Here is an 18,452-nt window from a genome sequence, read left to right as displayed (position 1 = left end):
TGTTCTGTTCATTTCCTCTGAAGCATCTGGCATTGCCCACTGTCAGAAGACAGAACAATGGGCTAGCTGGATCATTGGTCTGACCCAGCATGGTCGTTCTTCTATACAACGGTACTTGGATTGGAGACCACCAGGAAATTATTACTCTTTATCAACTGGATTACAGTAGCATCTAGATGTCCCATCCACATTGCAATCCCATTGAGTCAAGTATTGTGCAAACACATAGTAACAGACAAAGGAGGCTGGGATAACAGTATTATAAACTGTGGTGTTGGTAATTCAGTAAATGTACTCTTCTTTCTGATTTGGTACTGAATCATTGCCACAGTCCGACGATAGGGGCACAATGCTGGTGGAGGTGCCCTGATTCTACATTCTGCAAACCGAAATCCCCCCAGCAATTTCTGTCGAATATGAAATTCACTTCCTGCCCTAAAATGCTGTGGAACATAGTGGTGAGTGGTTAAATAGCTTTCTTGTTCCATCACAGATTCTGCTCCAGTTCAGTGATGCCAGCAGGTAAAGTGACCCCTTGACATAAGGACATTGTGAATGGAGAGTAGCCCAAATAGCCAAATTTTGAACACTACCAAGTTTGTGGATTTTCCAACTGGAGGTTTAGGTTGGCTCATGTTAGACATAAGGGCCAGCTGCAAAACTTGGATCCAGATCTGAATTTTACTTCCAAACACACACATTCACACCCCAAGTTTGGGGGTGTTCTGACCTAGAATTTCCATTCAGGCAGCAAGATTTAATTGACTAGTGTTTGTACATTGTTTTGAGATCTTGGATAAAAAGGCGCTACAGAAGTGCAATATGTTAACTGTTGTTGTTATCTGCTGGCCTCATTTGCAATCAACAATAAAATTATGTCAGTGGAAAATTGTATTTTTATACAAATGATCATTACAGGGCAGTGGAATCTTTCTTGTAGCCATATTTCCCACGGTTGATTAAGACCAGAGCTTTTGTACCAGCCTTGTGCTCTTTGCTTGCCCTTATATGACAGACTGAACATCTAGTTATGCAGTAAAGCTTGGAGCTGTTATACCCCAAAGACTGTTCTGTCTGGAAAAATCTACTGACACTTTCCATCGCATTAGTTCTGCACTGATAGCGTTTTCTTCACCCACCAAGGGAAAGGCAAGTTTTGTGGATTTATCATTTTACCAATCCTCCTGTGTGGAAAGCTTCCCCTATGGCTAAACTTGGTAAACAGGATTTCTAACTTAAAGGAAAATTGGCAAATAAATCAATCAGACTGATTAAATACTTTTATTATGTAACACAGGAAAGCCAAAACCCAACAACTTAGATTCATATCTCACCTCATCCTGACAGAGCATCCCAAAGCCCTTTACTAAACAGAACAGCTGGGACATTCTGCAGCCAAATTAAACTCTCAGACAAAATAATAAAATCTGCTTTTAAGCTTAGATTGAATATATTAAAGAGGAGCAGTACTGGTTTGGGTTTTAGTTAGATAGAAGCCTTTCTTGCAAAGTCCAGAGAGCTGCCCCTGCATCACTCAAGTCAATAGGAGATTGTCCACTGATTGCAATGGCTTCAGGATGAAGCCTTACATCTGGATCCAAACTTTCCCAAGTTTGAGGCTGCAGGTTGATTTGGACCTAAACCAGCCTGGTTCGCAAAACCTAAGCCAGGCCTGGTTCAAATGCAGGGCCCATTTTACCTGACTGGGTGCAGCTGCTGGTCAGTGGGGACTCATAGGGTTTCAGAGCTGAAGACATGGTTCTGAGTTCCTGCTACCCACGTATCTGACCCCACCTAAGTTCAGGAATGTGGGTCAGCTAAATGGTGCTGGTGTTGGCCTGTAGCTATAAATTCACACAGAAAAACTAACTCAGTACTAGAAGTGAGGAAATAATTTGTAACAAATAATTTAGTTTTGCCTCTCTTTTTCTTGGTGATTAGGCTGTGAACAAATCATGATTTTCTCATGTTTTGTTATTGTTCAGTATAATTCAATGAATTTAATGTAATATATTTGTTTATCATCTGACTTACTATTTTGAATTTCCAAATCTGAAACTGACACTGTGCTGTTTCCTTGTGCTTGGGTACTGACTGGCTGAGTGTAACTTTTCTAATCCGATTTCTGGTGCTACTGATTGCAGCAAATGAATACATTTGTTTCCTGACCCCATTTGAGTGTATGAGCTCAAAATTCTCATTCAGGGAGCACTTGTTTTAGTAAAACTCTTATTTTAATGTTTGAAGAAAGTAAACACAGAAGTGACTCAAACATGGTCCAGCAAATTTGTTTAAAAGTCGAGATAATGATTTGCTAAGTTGTTTTATATTATTTTCCCAGTTCTCCCTAACACCCACTCAAGAGAAACCAAATGTTCTGGTTTGTTCTAATTATCTGAGAGCTAAAAAGGCATGGGGAGTATAGCTATGCAAACGAGCATGCACAGAATCCTGCTTTGTCTCTAGAACTTAGGACAGTCACAATCTGTAGACCTTTTAGACCTCATCTAGCCTGGTCTTTAAATTGTGTTTAAGTGCAGTTCCATCTGAATCAGTTCCTAATACAGTTTGACCAAACAATGCTAATGAAGCAAATCTGCATAATAACCATGCTATAAAATCATAGCTTCCTTCCTACGGTCTGACCACATGATTTGGGAGATATACAGCCTGTCTATGTGATAAACTATTAAAAAAAAAACAAAAAAAACCAGACATCATGGTTCAGTAACGTCTATAGCACGGATAATTCCTATGTGCAACTGGTCAGGGGCCTATGACCTTAATACACAATCCCTTGTCTTAGTAAAATGTTGTGTGTCAGCTCTGTGTTCTTGGGGAACCAGGGTGCAAAACCCCTACTGTCTAACTCACTTGAAAACCCCCCCATGCTCTCCCAGCCTCTACTTAAACCAGAACTGATCAGAGAGAGATTTACCAAAAGCAATGAAAAGGCAGTGGGAGACACACCTAAATCCCTCCAAACAAGGATGACAGAATTAAGGCAACTCCCCTAGCCTCATCTACGTTTAGAGATAGCAGGTAAATAAGTGTTTTCCTCTGACTTCAGAATTCTCGTTTCCAGTACTACCACAGAATGGAACTTTTCAAGCTGAGGTCAACCACACATACAAGTAAGTCAACAGTCAGCATATTGAGAAACCATGAGACCTGTTATGTCTGACTGATAGGCATTTAATGATAAGACATATAAATCCATTGTTTAAAAAATGTACAAGTTTCACAATTTTATCCCACTCAGTTTATCAGCCATGCTGCTACTCAGCCCCCAGCCCATGTCCTTGTTTTGATCTAAGAGTAAATATGAGGAAAAAAGAAGGGGGATGAATTTTCAAACACAGGCACGTATGTTGCACTTGCAACGTATGTGTGCATACCTGCAATGCCATTGCATGCATAAAACAGGTAGGTGCATGTTGCCTGTTTGCAGAGCTTAGGTTTACAAGCTACGGTGTATAAGACACCACTTTTATTAGACAACCTCCTTTCTTAAGAGATTGCCCCAAAGTATCTCCAAGGAGACTGAGTGCAGTTTTTCTCCATTTCTGTTAGAAGAGACATCTCCAAAGCAACCCATCTTGAGAAAATTTTCCTTTAAAAACAGATTTCCTAAACACCTTCCCATATGCAAATTCATATTTTGTAACTATACAAATGCATTTCACAAATGCAATGTGGCTCCAATGTTTGAAAGTTGAACTCTCAGTGAAAGTTAGGATAATGTGAAATACAGTTATATTTGTATGAAGCAGATTTGTGTATAAGAAGCTACAGTATATTAATTATTTCCATTATTTTAAACTGTCTTTATTATTAGTGCATATTGACCTATAAATGCTTCAGGCTCAGTGATGCGTACGGTGCTGAGCATGCAGTGTGTGTAATTAAATAAGGCAAAATGGGACTACAGTTACTTCATTACAAGGGAATAATCATATCCCTTATTGCATCAATGGGCTATTCTTTTCCCTGATTTCTACCCAGGGAAGCTATCCAGTCTAATCAGTGTATGTGTGCATTTGTATGATTTTTTTTTTCCAAATTAATTTACATGTTTTAGACACTTAAATCAATCACTCTTTATAAATAGCACCTTGGTATTTGCAGATTTAGACCATGAGTCTACAAATTGTTCCATGTGACTGCAGGAAATAAGATGCAGGACCAAGGCCAATTCTGTAACATTTTTAACCCTGAGGGAAATGTAAAGCAGACTTGCCAATCCAAAACCCTAGGCCTAGATCCAAAGTCCTTATGTTAGCTTCAATGGGACTGGTCAAGCTGCGTAAGGGCTAAAGGCCCTGATTCAAAGCCCACTGAGGCTCGCTAATGGAAAGCCCCTCATGGATTTCAGTGGGCTTCATGTCAGGCCCTACATTGAGTAGAATAAGCTTTCATGTACATAGAAAGGAATAAACAAACTCAAAGGCACTTTTAAGCATGACAGACCAGAGGACCACCCAGCTATTGACATTTTGACATATCCCATGGCAATAAGCAAAATGAACCATAAAATATCTTATTTACTCTGTACATCACAGGGTCTTATGCTGACAGGGGTGACATTCTCCCCTCTGCACTTGAGGAGACCAGCTTCGCATTCAGTCATAGTCATACTGGTGACTTTCCCATTCACTGCAATGCAAATGCTTATTCCACCCTCGTCGCATTGCCCATCTTCTCGGCACACACATGTGTTGGTTTCAGCTTAAAAAAAAGAATCACATGCACACACAAATATTAGTATCTAATTCACTGAAAAAAAACCCAGTCTTATAATTGTCTATCAGAAATTGTCCCAGTAACTGAGCAATTTATAGGAGCTCCTGCTCCTGGTCAGAGGTTAATCAATATTCAGGTTCAATGGAAAAATTATAAACACACTCAAATTGCAGCTTGATTGCAACAGAAATCCTAAGTGGGGCTGCTGCTAGACCGAAAGGTTTTTTAACTCTTGAAAAAAATACTAGTATGATTTAGTATTTGTCTAATAGAGTAGAGGTTTAAAAAATGTATAAGACAACAGAGAGTAATAAGCTTAAGGCCCTGATACTGCAAACTCTACATATGTGTATAATTTTACTAACATTAGTAATCTCATTGATGTCAGTGGACCTGCACACATAAGTAAATGTATGCATGTGCATGTGTTCACACGATCAGGGCCTTAATAGCAACATACAAACAATAAGGGGTATGTGATTTCTTTTCCATGCCTATTTCCATTTTGTTGTGTGTTTTTAGGTTTAACCTTAGCCTATATTTGTCCTTATTTAAGATTTTGATTGTCTATTTGTTTAATCTTTGCCTGATTTCTTCCCTTTCTATTTTAACTCTTTACCCATTTTCTATTATTGTTTGCTATTTTCAAAATAATGTCTGCTAAGGATCACTGCTTGCACTCACTAGACAAAAGATAAAAATTTGTTTTTAATAGAGTTTTATTGTAAATAAATATATAACAAAATATATATATAAAAATATATAACAACTAGTATGGATGTGAGGATCTCAAAGCACTTTGCAAACACTAATTCTGTCACCCTTGGTCAAAAGAGATGTTGCAGAAACAGAGGACATTCAAAGACCAGTGTCTAGAATAATTAGGAGCCTGGAAGAACTTCTATTTGAAGATAACTTGAAAAGATGGGGATTGTTTATTTTAGACAAGAGATATAGAGGGTATAATGTATGAGTATGTATGAGAGCATAGAATTAGATCATAGTTTAGGTGCTTTAGTTCACCTTTTCTCATAATGAAGGAAAGAGGGGACATTTAATGATACTGAAAGGCAGCAATTTTTGAAGCAATGAAAGGAAGTACTTTTTCCACACAATGTCTAATTAGTCACTGAATTCATTACCACAAGATAACACTGAGGGCAAGCGCTCAGCGAGATTCAGAAAAGGACTAGGCATTGCCATGGATAGTGACAACATCCAGAGTTAAGATGAGCAAGGATTTCAGAACAAACACCAGGGGTGAAATCATGGCCCCAGTGAAATCAATGGGAGTTTTGCCCCTGACTTTAATGAAGTTAGGATTTCACCCCAAGGGTTCTAGAAGGGATATCAAATATCATGCTCCAACCTCTATTTAATGGAAGTTAGCAAGAAACTTCCCCTATGGACAGGATATTCCATAATTATTTCCAACAGGCTTTTTTTCAGCACAGAAGCATCTGGTTGCTGTCAGAGATGGGGCACTGGACTAGATAGGTCTCAGCTTTGATTCAGGAGGACAATTCCTATGTTCCTAACACCTCTGGAAGATAGGTAGGAATTATATCTATTTTACAAATGGGTAAATGGAGGCACATTGAGACAGGAGCAGAGTAACGGCCAGTGTGCAAATGGATAAAGGTTTTCTTTTATGTGAGGATTCTCTTACCATCACATGTTTCCCACAAATGACATGCGCCACAAGATTTTGCAGCTGCAGCAGGCATTTTGCAGTTGTCCTCACTGGTCAAAGAGTATTTTCTGCCCATACACTCAAGAGCATACATCTTACAAACAGTTAAGACTGTGTTTCTCTTGGTTCTCTCATCTGTGGCACAGATAGCCAGGGAAGGTCTGAAAAGAAAAACAGAATTTTACCTAATTTACTTATGTTTTATCTTGGTATCCCTTAAAGGGAAAATAAAACCCATTGTATCATATTCTGATCTCCTCACATGCATTGGTGTATCCATAGTAACTTCAGTGAAGTTACTCATGACTTACACACACAAGTGAGATCAGAATTAGTCTCTCTCTCTCTCTCTTCATCTCAGGTACGCTGTGCCTAAGACCTTTACCTGCGCTGTTGAAGTCTCTGTGAACTTTGCCAGAGACTTCAATGGGAGCATGCTCTAGCCTTTAGGCCCAGATCCACCAAGGTATTTAGGCACGTAAACCCCAGATTTAGACTCCTAAATTTCAGTTTTAGGCATCACTGTGTCTGCAACCCACAAAATCCCTATGTGGTTGCTGCCTCACCCTCTTGGCAACTAAACTCTGTTGCTTCTACCATTTGCTATTTTAAAAACACATAGAAGACTTATTTCATTGCTTTATTTGTCTGAGAATAACAAAGCTCAACACCTGATTTCTAAAATACTTTCAAAAATGTGTACACAGGGCTGTTTAATTTAGGTGAAAAGAAAAGACTAAGAGGAAGATCCTAACTCACTGGTCTGCCTGCTTTGTACTGCTTCAGCAATACAAATCAAGTGAAAAGCTGATTGAACCAGCGGGTGAGAGATTCCCCCAAGGCAGGGATATACATGCTGCGCTCCAGCAATCCTCTTGCTGCAAAATAGCCCTTTGGGAACTGCTGCAGCCAGGCATAATGTAGGGCCTCTTTGAGGCCTTGAGACAAGATACTAAGGATGCATAAGAAATGGGATGAAAAATCATCTGGAGAATAATATATTGCAATTATATAAATCAATTGTACACCCTTCAGCCAGAACACAAAGCGCAGCGCTGATCACCCCATTTCAAAAAGGATGTTGCAGAGTTGGAGGGGGTTCAGAAAATGGTGATTAGTATGATTAGGGATAAGAAAAATGACTTTATAGGAAGAAGGATTGAAAAGGTTGGGGTTGTTCACTGTAGAAAGGAGATGAATAAGAGGCGGCATGATAAAAATGTATAAAATAATGAACAATCTAGGGAAAGTGGATCGGGAACTTCTGTTCTTCCTGTTTACTAACACAAGAACAAAGGGACATTCAATGAAACTGAAAGGTGTGAAAGTCAAAACTTGTAAAATGAAACAGAATCATAGAAATGTAGTACTAGAAAGGACTTTGATCGGTCATCTAGCCAAGTGTTGCTCAACAACCAGTCCATGACAGCCTCCTTGCCAGTCCCTGATTTCCCTAACACAGTTTAGGAAGGTAGCAAGCCAGTCCCTGGTAACAAAAAGATTGAGAAACACAGCCCAGTCCCTTCCAATGAGGCAGGAATAAGTATTATCTCAACCATCCCTGACAGGTGTTTGTCTAACCTGTTCTTAAAAACCTACAATGATGGCAATTCCACAGCCTACCTAGGTAATTTTTCCAGTGCATAACTACCCTTACAGTTAGGAAGTTTTTCCTGTCTAACATGAGTATCCATTGCTGCAATTTAAGCCCATTACTTCTAGTCCTGTCCTCAGTGGACAAAGAGAACAATTTATCTTCCTCCTCTTATAAAAACCTTTTATGTACTTAAAGACTTATCATGTTTCCCCGTCACTCTTCTCTTCTCCAAATTAAACAAATCCAATTTTTTCAGTCTTTCCTCGTAGGCCATGTTTTCTAGACCTTTAATCATTTTTGTTGCTCTGCATTGGACTTTCTCCAGTTGGTCCACATTGTTCCTGAAGTGTGGTGCCCAGAACTAGACACAATTTTCCAACTGAGACCTTATCAGTGCTGAGTAGAGTGGAAGAATTACTTCTTGTGTCTCACTTACAACACTCCTGCTAATCCCAGAATGGTGTTCACTCTTTTTGCAGCAGTATTACAATGTTGATTCATGTGTTTGTGATCCACTATAACCCCCAGATCCTTTTCTGCAGTAGTCTTTCCTAAGCAGTCATTTCCAATTTTGTATTGGTACAATTGATTATTTCTTCCTAAGCGTAGTACTTTGCATTTGTCCTTATTGAATTTCACCCTATTTATTTTAAAACATTTCTCCAGTTTGTCAAGGACATTTTGAATTCTAATCCTATCCTCCAAAGTATTTGCAACCCTCCCAGCTTGGTATCATTCACAAACTTTATAAGTGTCCCATTCTCCAAATCATTTATGAAGAAATTGAATAGAACCAGACCCAGGACAGATCCCTGCAGGACCCCATTTGATATGCCCTTCCAGCTTGACTGGTGAACCATTGATAACTACTCTCTGAGTATGGGTTTCAATTAGTTGTGCATCCACCTTATAGCAGGTTTATCTAGCTATATTTTCCTAGTTTGCTTATGAGAAGGTCATGTGAGATAGAATCAAAAGCCTTACTAAGGTCGAGATATTTCACATCTACTGTTTTCCCCCACCTACAAGGCTTGTTACCCTATCAAAGAAGGATATTAGGTTGGTTTGACATGATTTGTTCTTGACAAATCCGTGTTGATTTTTACCAATCACCTTATTATCTTCTAGATGCTTACAAATTGATTGTTTGCTATATTATCTTCCTAGGTATCGAAGTTAAGCTGACTGGTCCATAATTCTCTGGGTTGTCCTTATTCCCCTTTTTATAGATTGGTACAGTATTTTCTTATGGGAAGGTCAGTTTGGTCCTGCCTCTATTGAAGCTCACAAATGACTCACAGACCTGGTGCTGATAAAACACCCCTTGCAGTTTATTTACAAAATTAGTTTCCACCACCCTTATACACTATACAGCCTTACACCTACAGTCCTAGAGGGCCTTATCTCCTGAGGCAGGCAGGGGATAGATGGATGAATGGATCTCACTTCCTTCCTGTGCCTTTTATATCATCTGCCTAATGGACTAATTACCTTCTTAGTTCTCCTCAGCCCATCAGTAAGGCACAGTTTTTCTTAATGAGGTCTACTCTAGAGTAAGAAATTAAATTCACAATGACCAAAGTGGTGGCTCAGCTGTTGTTACCCAGCACTCTGCCATATTGCCTTTTTCCAGTCTTTGTGGAATCTCTCCCGTTCTCCACAATTTCTCAAATATAACCGTTAATGGCTCCGAGATCTTTTTTTACACTTTTAATTAGTCTGTGGAATTAATTGTCAAATGATGTCAAAGAGAGATTGGACATTTGTACGGACAACAAGATTATCTAGAGTTATAAAAGCTAATGCAAAAAAGTGTTTTGGAAGGATATTAAACCTTCTGGTGAAAGTAAATAAGAAAGTGTTATTTACTGCTTCCCATAACACAAGACAGAGGGGCTGCCAAATGAAATTAATAGGCAGCAGGTTTAAAATGAACTAAAGCAAGTATTTCTTCACACAATGCACAGTCAACCTATAAAACTCCTTGCCAGAGGATGTTGTGAAGGCCAAGCTTATAATAGGGTTCAAAAAATAACTTGATAAATTCATGGAGGATAAGTCCATCAATGGCTGTTAGCCTTTTTGCCAGAAGCTGGCAGTGGGCAACAGGATGGATCACTTGATGATTACCTGTTCTGTTCATTCCCTCTGAAGCACCGGGCATTGGTCATTGTTGGAAGACAGGATACTGGGCTAGATGGACCATTGGTCTGATCCAGTATAGCCATTCTTATGTTTTTATGTTCTTCTGTTTCAGGGTTGAAACCAATGTCTATCTGTTGGGGATTAGGATAAAATTCTCATGTGGAGCAGATTATCTCACATCTGCCTACTGTGGGGTTTTGCACTTTCTTGCATCTGCTGCTGACCACTGTCAGAGACAGGGCAGTGGAATAGATGGACCATGGTTCTGACCCACTGGGGCAATTCCTGTGTAATCTGACATTGCTCCCACACTTCCTCAGCTGGGCTGAGCAGAGGCTGAGTTGCCACCACAGCAAACTAAATTACTACCAGGCTCAGAGAAAGGGAACACACTCAAATTACATCCTTTAATCCATACATGACAGCAAACTTCATCCCAACTGACTATCCGGTTATTCCGTCTATTCTTTAATAATTGATTATTTATTCTCTCTGCTAAAATATTGGGGTTTGGCGATGGCGGGGGTTTGAGAAATAGTGAACTGATAGCAAAATAATTGTCTATCTACTTTTCTGCCATTTTGAACAAATTTTGTCAAAGGCTAAAAAGAGCAGAAAATAGAATTATAAATCATGGGCCAAATCCAAACCTTTGTGTAAGTGGCTACAACTCTACTGACTTCCAAGACTACATTGATTACACTGGGCATGATTTAACACAGCATTACACATTATCTATCTGTCTTAGGTACTGAGAAGGCCCCCCATCACCACAGAATCCGAGCACCTCATAATCCGTAATGTATTTATCCTCAAAACTCCCCGGTGAGGTAGGGCAGCACTATTATCCGCATTTTACAGATGGGAAACTGGGGCTCAGAGACTAAGGGTCAGAATTTTAAAGGTATTTAAGCATCTCAAAATACATAGATGCCTAATGGAATTCTCAGAAGCAAAGTGCCTATCTCTATCTTTAGGTGCCTAAATCCCTTTAAAATCCACCCCTAAGTGCCTTTCCCAGGGTCAGACTGGAAGTTTGGATTTAAAACCATGTATCAGGCTATGGCAGGACCATCCTTCCTCATTGCACCATGATGAATCAGATCTACTAAACCTGAATGAGGCCCATTAACTTTAATTAATTTTCAGACATTCAAAATGTGCTAGTTATCGCTTGCGTTAGCCAAGTGGTAGCATTTTAAAAAATGCCGGCATCATCTAGGAGCACAACTTCCATGGACAAGTCCCAATGACTTTAAGTCACTTAGGAGACTGAAAATCCCACCTGCCATCTTTGCTTACATTGAATAGAACCCTTTTTCCTAAGCCACTCCACCAATCATTGGGACTACTCATGTCATTAGTAATAGTTCATCAGTCAGGAGCACATAATCTAGCCCCTGGGGCCAGATTATCAAAAGAGTTCAGCTCCCATTTAGGCATCTAAAGAAGGGCCCAATTCTCAAAAGTGCTCAGCCACCAGTAGCTCCCACTGTGATGGACATGGCCAGATTTCAAGAGCTCAAACCTAAAGCGCTCAGCTATTATGAAAATCTCGCCCCGACTGTGGGTGCAGAGCTGTTTATTGCCTGGTGGTCCCAGCCCTTTTTCTGTTTTCTCAAATTAAAAAAAAAAAATAGTCAGTGGTTGAGCCATTTCATTTCAAGCACAATAAAGGCAAATCCAAACCGCAGCACTGTTTGTCCCCTTTGTGAAGTGACATGGAGACTCAAAGCACTAAATAAATGATCTATAATAAACTCAAGCCAGGCTGCACATTATGAGGTACAAAAAGGTGACCATGAGCACTCTGCTGTGTCACAGGTCGGCCTCTTCAAATTGCTGTGTAAACAGGATATCAGATTATTGCATCTCTCATAGCTCTCCAGTTTTTCAGAAAAACCATCTGCTTTATTGCACATGCTTCCTACTTTGATAAGGACTTGGCTCTAACTCTTCCTTGAGCTTCTAAATATCCAGAATATCATTTTATCTTTTTTTCCCCCATTTCACAGATCAAGTGGAGCTGAAATTATCCCTTTACCTTCAGCCATTTAACTAAATTCCATCTCTGCTAATGCCCACTGACAACACAGGTAAGTGATGAACAGGATTGATTGAGCAGTAATGTAAACAAAGTGCAATGACTTTTCCTGGTATAAGTAACGTTGTCTAATTTGTCATGGACTGAAATCTGGAGAAATTTAATTTGTTTTGAATAAAGTGAGAAAGTTATTGTCAACTTCAGGCAGAACTTACCCACACTCATAGGGCATTTTACATACACATTTCGATTGCTGCACTTTCTCCCATGGCTGACATTTAGGTTCTGTCAATTCTGGTTTCACACTGGGTACTAAAGTGAAAGAACACAAACAAAGTCATTGCATATCAGAAAAATAAAGGCTATTAAATGGTGACTGTGGAATTATCCCCCTGGTTGCGTTAAAAAGGCTCTGGATTATTATATTATGCCATAAAATTACAGCCTACTTGTTCATTAAAATTATCTACTATATAGATAGAATCAATAGAATTTAAAAATGTAATAAACTCTGTGGCAAGTGCAACTGCTGAATGTTGATCTAGTTCTGGGCCCAGAGTCAGATGGGGGAAATGAGTACTATATGTGCTTGTGGGGACTGAAGCCACAGCCTATCATGCTTATCAATATTGTCTTGTTGTTTCCTTGTCCTCTCCCGTCAGTCTGTCTGTATCAATCTTTTGTCTCTTGTCTTATACTTAGCACCTTCTCTTTTGGGAAGGGACTATCTTTTTGTCCTGTGTTTGTACAGCCCCTAGCACAATGGGCTCCTGGTTCACAACTGGAACTCAAAAGCGCTACGATAATGAAAATAACAAAGAATAATAATAATATTCAAGTGATGTCTACAATCTTAAATTCCACTCACCATTCTACAATAACTATTTCAGCTGTACTGACCAGCACTGAATAATAGTGGGCAATGTTGACATCTACTTTACTGGGTTTTATCTACATTGGGTTTCAAAGTAGTAGCTCCTCTGATGTGAAAGGTGGAAGTTGAGACTTCAAATCCCTAGGTAGAAATATTGCAATTTGGAGGTGCAGCCAATGGAAACTACAAATACCAGTATGCGACCTGATATTCATAAAGACTAAAAATAAAGGCAAGAGTGGATCTTGCAGAACTCTATGGATTGTGTTTGGACTGTGTTCTCTGCTTTGGCTTGCTATATTATATTCCAAGCTTAAAAGTGAAAAAGGTATTTGCTGAACTAACATCCCTCTTGAGATTTCTCTTGCTAGTTACAGTAGAACTTTGCTAAATCCCTACAAAACTGCTTTCAGTAAGAGAGAGGTTTAACCTGATTTGTGTTTTGGATCTTGTATCATGTAATATCACTGAGCAAAGTTGCATTATTAAAAATAAATCGTTTTTACAATTCTAGGCCTTATTTTAGCAAAATAGATAAGAACAGACAAACAGTCAAAGATGGGGGGGAGGAGAGGGGAATAAAAAGGAGGGAGAGAAAACTGTAGTAGAATTGTAATATAAGCACTAGGCTTAGTCCTGTCTGAAATGTAGATGTGCAAATTATAACAAAAATAATCACTGTATGGTTGGCCTATCTTGGGATCAGCAGGGCAACCAGTCCTGTCTTTTCTCTATAGTTTATGGCTAGGAAACTTAGTTATCTACTGATTATTCTCCTCCGACCCTGTCTCAGAAAAGCCAGTTATGTGTTATATCATGCAAAATAACAGTGATTCCCATTCTTCACTTTTTGATTTAAGTACATTGGCTTTTTCTAGTTCTTATTTTTATGTACCTTCTTTTATTAAAACTGTTATATTATTGGATTGATCCTCTATGCTCGTCTCACCAGTGCCACTGTAATTCCAGGCTTGTCACACCCTTCAGGATGCATAAAACTAGACTGTGATTTAAAGCTGTAGCTTATTAATGAGCTGGAGCATTTTCTATGAGCCCCTTATTAACATAGCTGGCCTTTGAAATAAAGGAGAATCATAGAAGATTAGGGTTGGAAGGCACCTCAGGAGATCATCTAGTCCAACCCCCTACTCAAAGCAGGACCAACCCCAATAAACTATCCCAGCCAGAGCTTTCTCAAGCCACACCTTAAAAATCTCTAAGGATGGAGATTCTACCACCTGCCTAGGTAACCCATTCCGGTGCTTCACCACCCTCCTACTGAAAATGTTTTTCCTAATATCCAACCTAGACATCCACCACTGCAACTTGAGACCATTACTCTTGGTTCTGTCATCTGCCACTACTGAGAACAGACTAGTTCCATCCTCCCTGGAAACCCCTTTCAGGTAGCTAAAGGCTGCTATCAAATCCCCCCTCATTCTTCTCTTCTGCAGACTAAACAAGCTTAGTTCTCTCAGTCTCTCCTCATAGTCATGTGCTCCAGCCCCCTAATCATTTTTGTTGCCCTCCGCTAGACTCTTTCCAATTTGTCCACATCCTTCCTGTAGCGGGGGACCCAAAACTGGACATAGTACTCCAAATGAGGCTCCACCAGTGCCGAATAGAGGGGAATAATCACTTCCCTTGATCTGCTGGCAATGCTCCTACTAATGCAGCCCAATATGCTGTTAGCCTTGTTGGCAATAAGGGCACACTGTTGAGTCATATCCAGCTTCTTGTCCACTGTAACCCACAGGTCCTTTTCTGCAGAACTGCTGCCTAACTCATCAGTCCCCAGTCTGTAACTGTGCATGGGATTCTTCCATCCTAAGTGCAGGACTCGTCACTTGTCCTTCTTGAACCTCATCAGATTTCTTTTGGCCCAATCCTCTAATTTCTCTAGGTCACTCTGTATCCTATCCCTACTCTCCAGCGTATCTACCACTCCCCCCAGTTTAGTGTCATCTGCGAAATGGCTGGGGGTGCAATCCACCCCATCCTCCAGATCATTAATGAAGATGTTGAACAAAACCGGCCCCAGCACCGACTGTTGGGATACTCCGCTTGTTACTGAGTGCCAACTAGACATTGAGCCATTGATCACTGCCCACTGAGCCCGACAATCTAGCCAGCTTTCTATCCATCTTATAGTCCATTTATCCAACCCATACTTCTTTAACTTGCTGATAAGAATACTGTGGGAGACTATATCAAAAGCTTTGCTAAGGTCAAGGTATATCACGTCCACCGCTTTCCTCACATCCACAGAGCCAGTCATCTTATCATAGAAGGTAATCAGGTTGGTCAGATATGACTTGCCCTTGGGTGAATTCATGCTGAGTGTTCCTGATCACCTCCCTCTCTTCCAAGTGCCTCAAAATGGATTATTTGAGGACCTGCTCCATAATTTTTCCGGGGGCTGAGGTGAGGCCCACTGGTCTGTAGATCCCCGGATCCTCCTCCTTCCCTTTCTTTAAGATGGGCACTATATTTGCCTTTTTCCAATCATCCGGGACCTCTGCCAATCGCCACAAGTTTTTAAAGATAATGGCCAATGGCTCTGCAATCACATCAACCAACTCCCTCAGCTACCCCGGATGCATTGCATCCAGCCCCATTGACTTGTGCATGTCCAGCCTTTCTAAATAATTCGGAACCTATTCTTTCAGCACTGAGGGTTGTTCACTTCCTCCCCATTCTGTCCTGCCCAGCAGAGTAGTCTGGCAGTTGACCGTGTCTGTGAAGACAGAGGCAAAAAAAGCATTGACTACTTCAGCTTTTTCCACCTCATCTGTCACTCGGTTGCCTCCCCCATTCTGTAAGGGGCCCACACTTTCACTGACCTTCTTCTTGTTACTAGGATACCTGTAGAAACCATTCTTGTTACTCTTCTCATCCCTTGCTAGCTGCAACTCCAATTGTGCTTTGGCCTGCCTGATTTCACTCCTACATGCTCAAGCAGCATTTTTATGCTCCTCCCTAGTCACAGCTTTCATTTTTTGTAACAGTTTCTAGTCATTGTCCTTGCAAAGAGTTTGAAAACATAAAGCAATATAAGCTGATGAAAACCAGTTGCTAAGGCTGAAAGAAAAACCAACTGGGATGCATTTCAGCAATAGAGGAGGCAGTTTTATTTGGGCTGAGCTCCAGGAAGTGATTTTGCTATCCCATTCCAAATCCTTAGGTTGGCCTTGTACATGGTGGTGTGATAGTGGAGGACAGGACCTGGTTATGTTTGGTGTAGTGGGTGTCACAGGGTGATTGAGCCTTTAAGAGGAGCCAAGTCCATCTCTCACCTGTGCCTGGCTTCCTCCCAGATCACATAACTGTAGACAACAGCAAAGCCTGCTAGGGAGGGGAAGCAGGATATAATAGGTCCTGGTCTTCTCTGTGAAGAGAGACCTGGAACTGCTTGGGAGTCTTTGCACCAGCCAAGCTGCAGGAGAACAGCAGTGGCTGTTAGCTCTCTCCAGGCAAATGTCTGGGAAGGGAATTCCTGTAACGTAGAGGAAGGACTTGTGAGCACCTGTTCTAAATGGGAAAACCTCCCTAGACCCTAGTGAGAGAGGCAGTGGAGAGCTAAAAGACAGCTTATAGAATTGGGAACAGAGAGACAGAATCAGTCCTCAGGTGGCATGGATAAGAGAGGTTTCCTGTATAGGTATTAGGATATATTTCATGTATTCATGAGACTATTAACCAGACCACAGGGGAAGAAGCTCTGTTCTGGAACATTCTGCTATCCCTCTTCCCAGAAGTGGTGCAATCCTACCCAGAAAGGGAAGCAACTACCTCACAACAGGGACTGCAAAAAATTGTTTAGCAACCCTGTGGCCCAAATTGCTAAAGCCAGTGTCGCTTCCTTTTCGACTTGGCTTGAGTGGCCTGCTAGTCACTTGGGCAGCTGCCACGTGACCGCGCTGCCTGCTACTGCTGTTGCCATGGAAGCTGCTCCAAGGGAACCACCCCTCTGCATCACCTACCAGCACTACCAAGAGTACCTGGGGAAAGCCCTGTGCAGTACCTGCCCTCAACTGGCTGCTCCCGTGTGAGGGGGAGATGAGCTGAGGCTAAGGGGCTGCTGTGCTGAGTGGCAGTCCTGCGGCTGCTGTATCGTGCCTCCTTCCTGCCAGTGCCTGAATGCCCAGCCTCCGCCTGGAGCTTGAGGAGCCAGTACTGAGAGGAACCCACTCCCATACCTCAACAACCAGAGGAACCCAGCTTCCCTCCAACAAGGGGGAGACTGCCAGCAGTCAGAGGAGACCTGCCTGCCTTCAGGACCAAAGAGGACTCCTTTCCCAATGGACCACCCAGCCCCATCACTGGAGGAGACGTGCTGCCCACCTGACCAGCCATCCCACAACCTCAGAGCATAGTGTGCCCTGCTGTGAGGAACATCTGCCCAGGGAAGGGGGGACACAGAAGAGCCTCTTTGTGGTGTAGTTATTATGATGGGCTGAGAGAGAGATCAGGGGAGGGAGAAGAAAGATGGATACACTGGGAAGGGAGAGTCACACACATAACCAGATGAGATGGGAAATATCGGAGGAAACTCCTTGCTAAAACGTTGGCAGCTGCCATGGCCTGCAGGGAAGTGATATGTGAAGGGGCTACATTGCAAAAGGAGCCCCCAAGAGAAGTAGTCCTAAAACACCTGAGGTGCACATCACTGCAGCAAAAACTCCATCAGCATGAGCAAGGGTGCAGGGTATTTTATGACATGAGTAAGTGTGGCACACTTAGGGAACAGTAAATATATAATATCTAACTTTTCTCATCAGCAGATCTTAAAGTGCCTGACAAAGGAGTATGTAAGCTAGCCCATTTTACAGGTGGGAAAACTGAGGCACAGAAACAGACGTGACTTGCCCAAAGTCACCCAGGAGGCCAGTGGCAGAGCCAGGAATTGAGCCCAGATCTCCTGCACCCTAACTCAGTGCTCTATGCACTGCCTCCCTAATTGCTGCTAGGATTACATCCAAACCAAATTACTGTAGTGGCTTACCTGTTCTCTTGCATTGGATATTCTTCATATCAGGAGACCACTTGAGGCTGGGTTCGCACAGAATGAGAGCTGCTCCTTCCAAGTGCATGCCACCTGGACAGGACAGAGTCACCTTCTCTCCAATCTCATATGAAGGCTTCTGTGGCTCTCCTCTCATACCCTCCGCCAGGACAGGTAAGATACAAGCTATTTCTAAGGAATGAAGAAAGCAAAGGAAATGGTGATTCTGTATTTTGTGCAAGAAGTGGTCACACATTTCTTGTCCTGTCTTAAATTATTTGAGTCTATTGCCCATGTTTAGAGCAAACAGTGTGAAAACTCAGCTCTTCTTCCTCTAGGAAGACACCAATC

General features: G+C 41.4%; 1 protein-coding gene across 1 annotated transcript in view; it reads right to left on the bottom strand.

The window, feature by feature from the left end:
- Positions 1 to 1,271: 1,271 nt before the first annotated feature.
- Positions 1,272 to 18,452, bottom strand: part of C7 (complement C7) — a 35,966-nt gene continuing 18,785 nt past the window's right edge. Inside the window, exons 15-18 of the mRNA XM_067545572.1 lie at positions 18,102 to 18,293; positions 12,438 to 12,534; positions 6,413 to 6,597; positions 1,272 to 4,728 (exon numbers count right to left, since the gene is read on the bottom strand). Of these exons, the coding sequence (XP_067401673.1) occupies positions 4,541 to 4,728; positions 6,413 to 6,597; positions 12,438 to 12,534; positions 18,102 to 18,293 (662 nt within the window). The 3' untranslated portion in view covers positions 1,272 to 4,540. The remainder of the gene's footprint in view (positions 4,729 to 6,412; positions 6,598 to 12,437; positions 12,535 to 18,101; positions 18,294 to 18,452) is intronic.

Source organism: Emydura macquarii, unplaced genomic scaffold (assembly GCF_026122565.2).
Source record: "Emydura macquarii macquarii isolate MOO-44397 ecotype Brisbane River unplaced genomic scaffold, CSIRO-AGI_Emac_v2 contig_1045, whole genome shotgun sequence".
Lineage (NCBI taxonomy): Eukaryota > Metazoa > Chordata > Testudines > Chelidae > Emydura > Emydura macquarii.
Note: the sequence above shows the minus strand (reverse complement) of the source record. Positions and strands in the feature narration are given on the sequence as shown.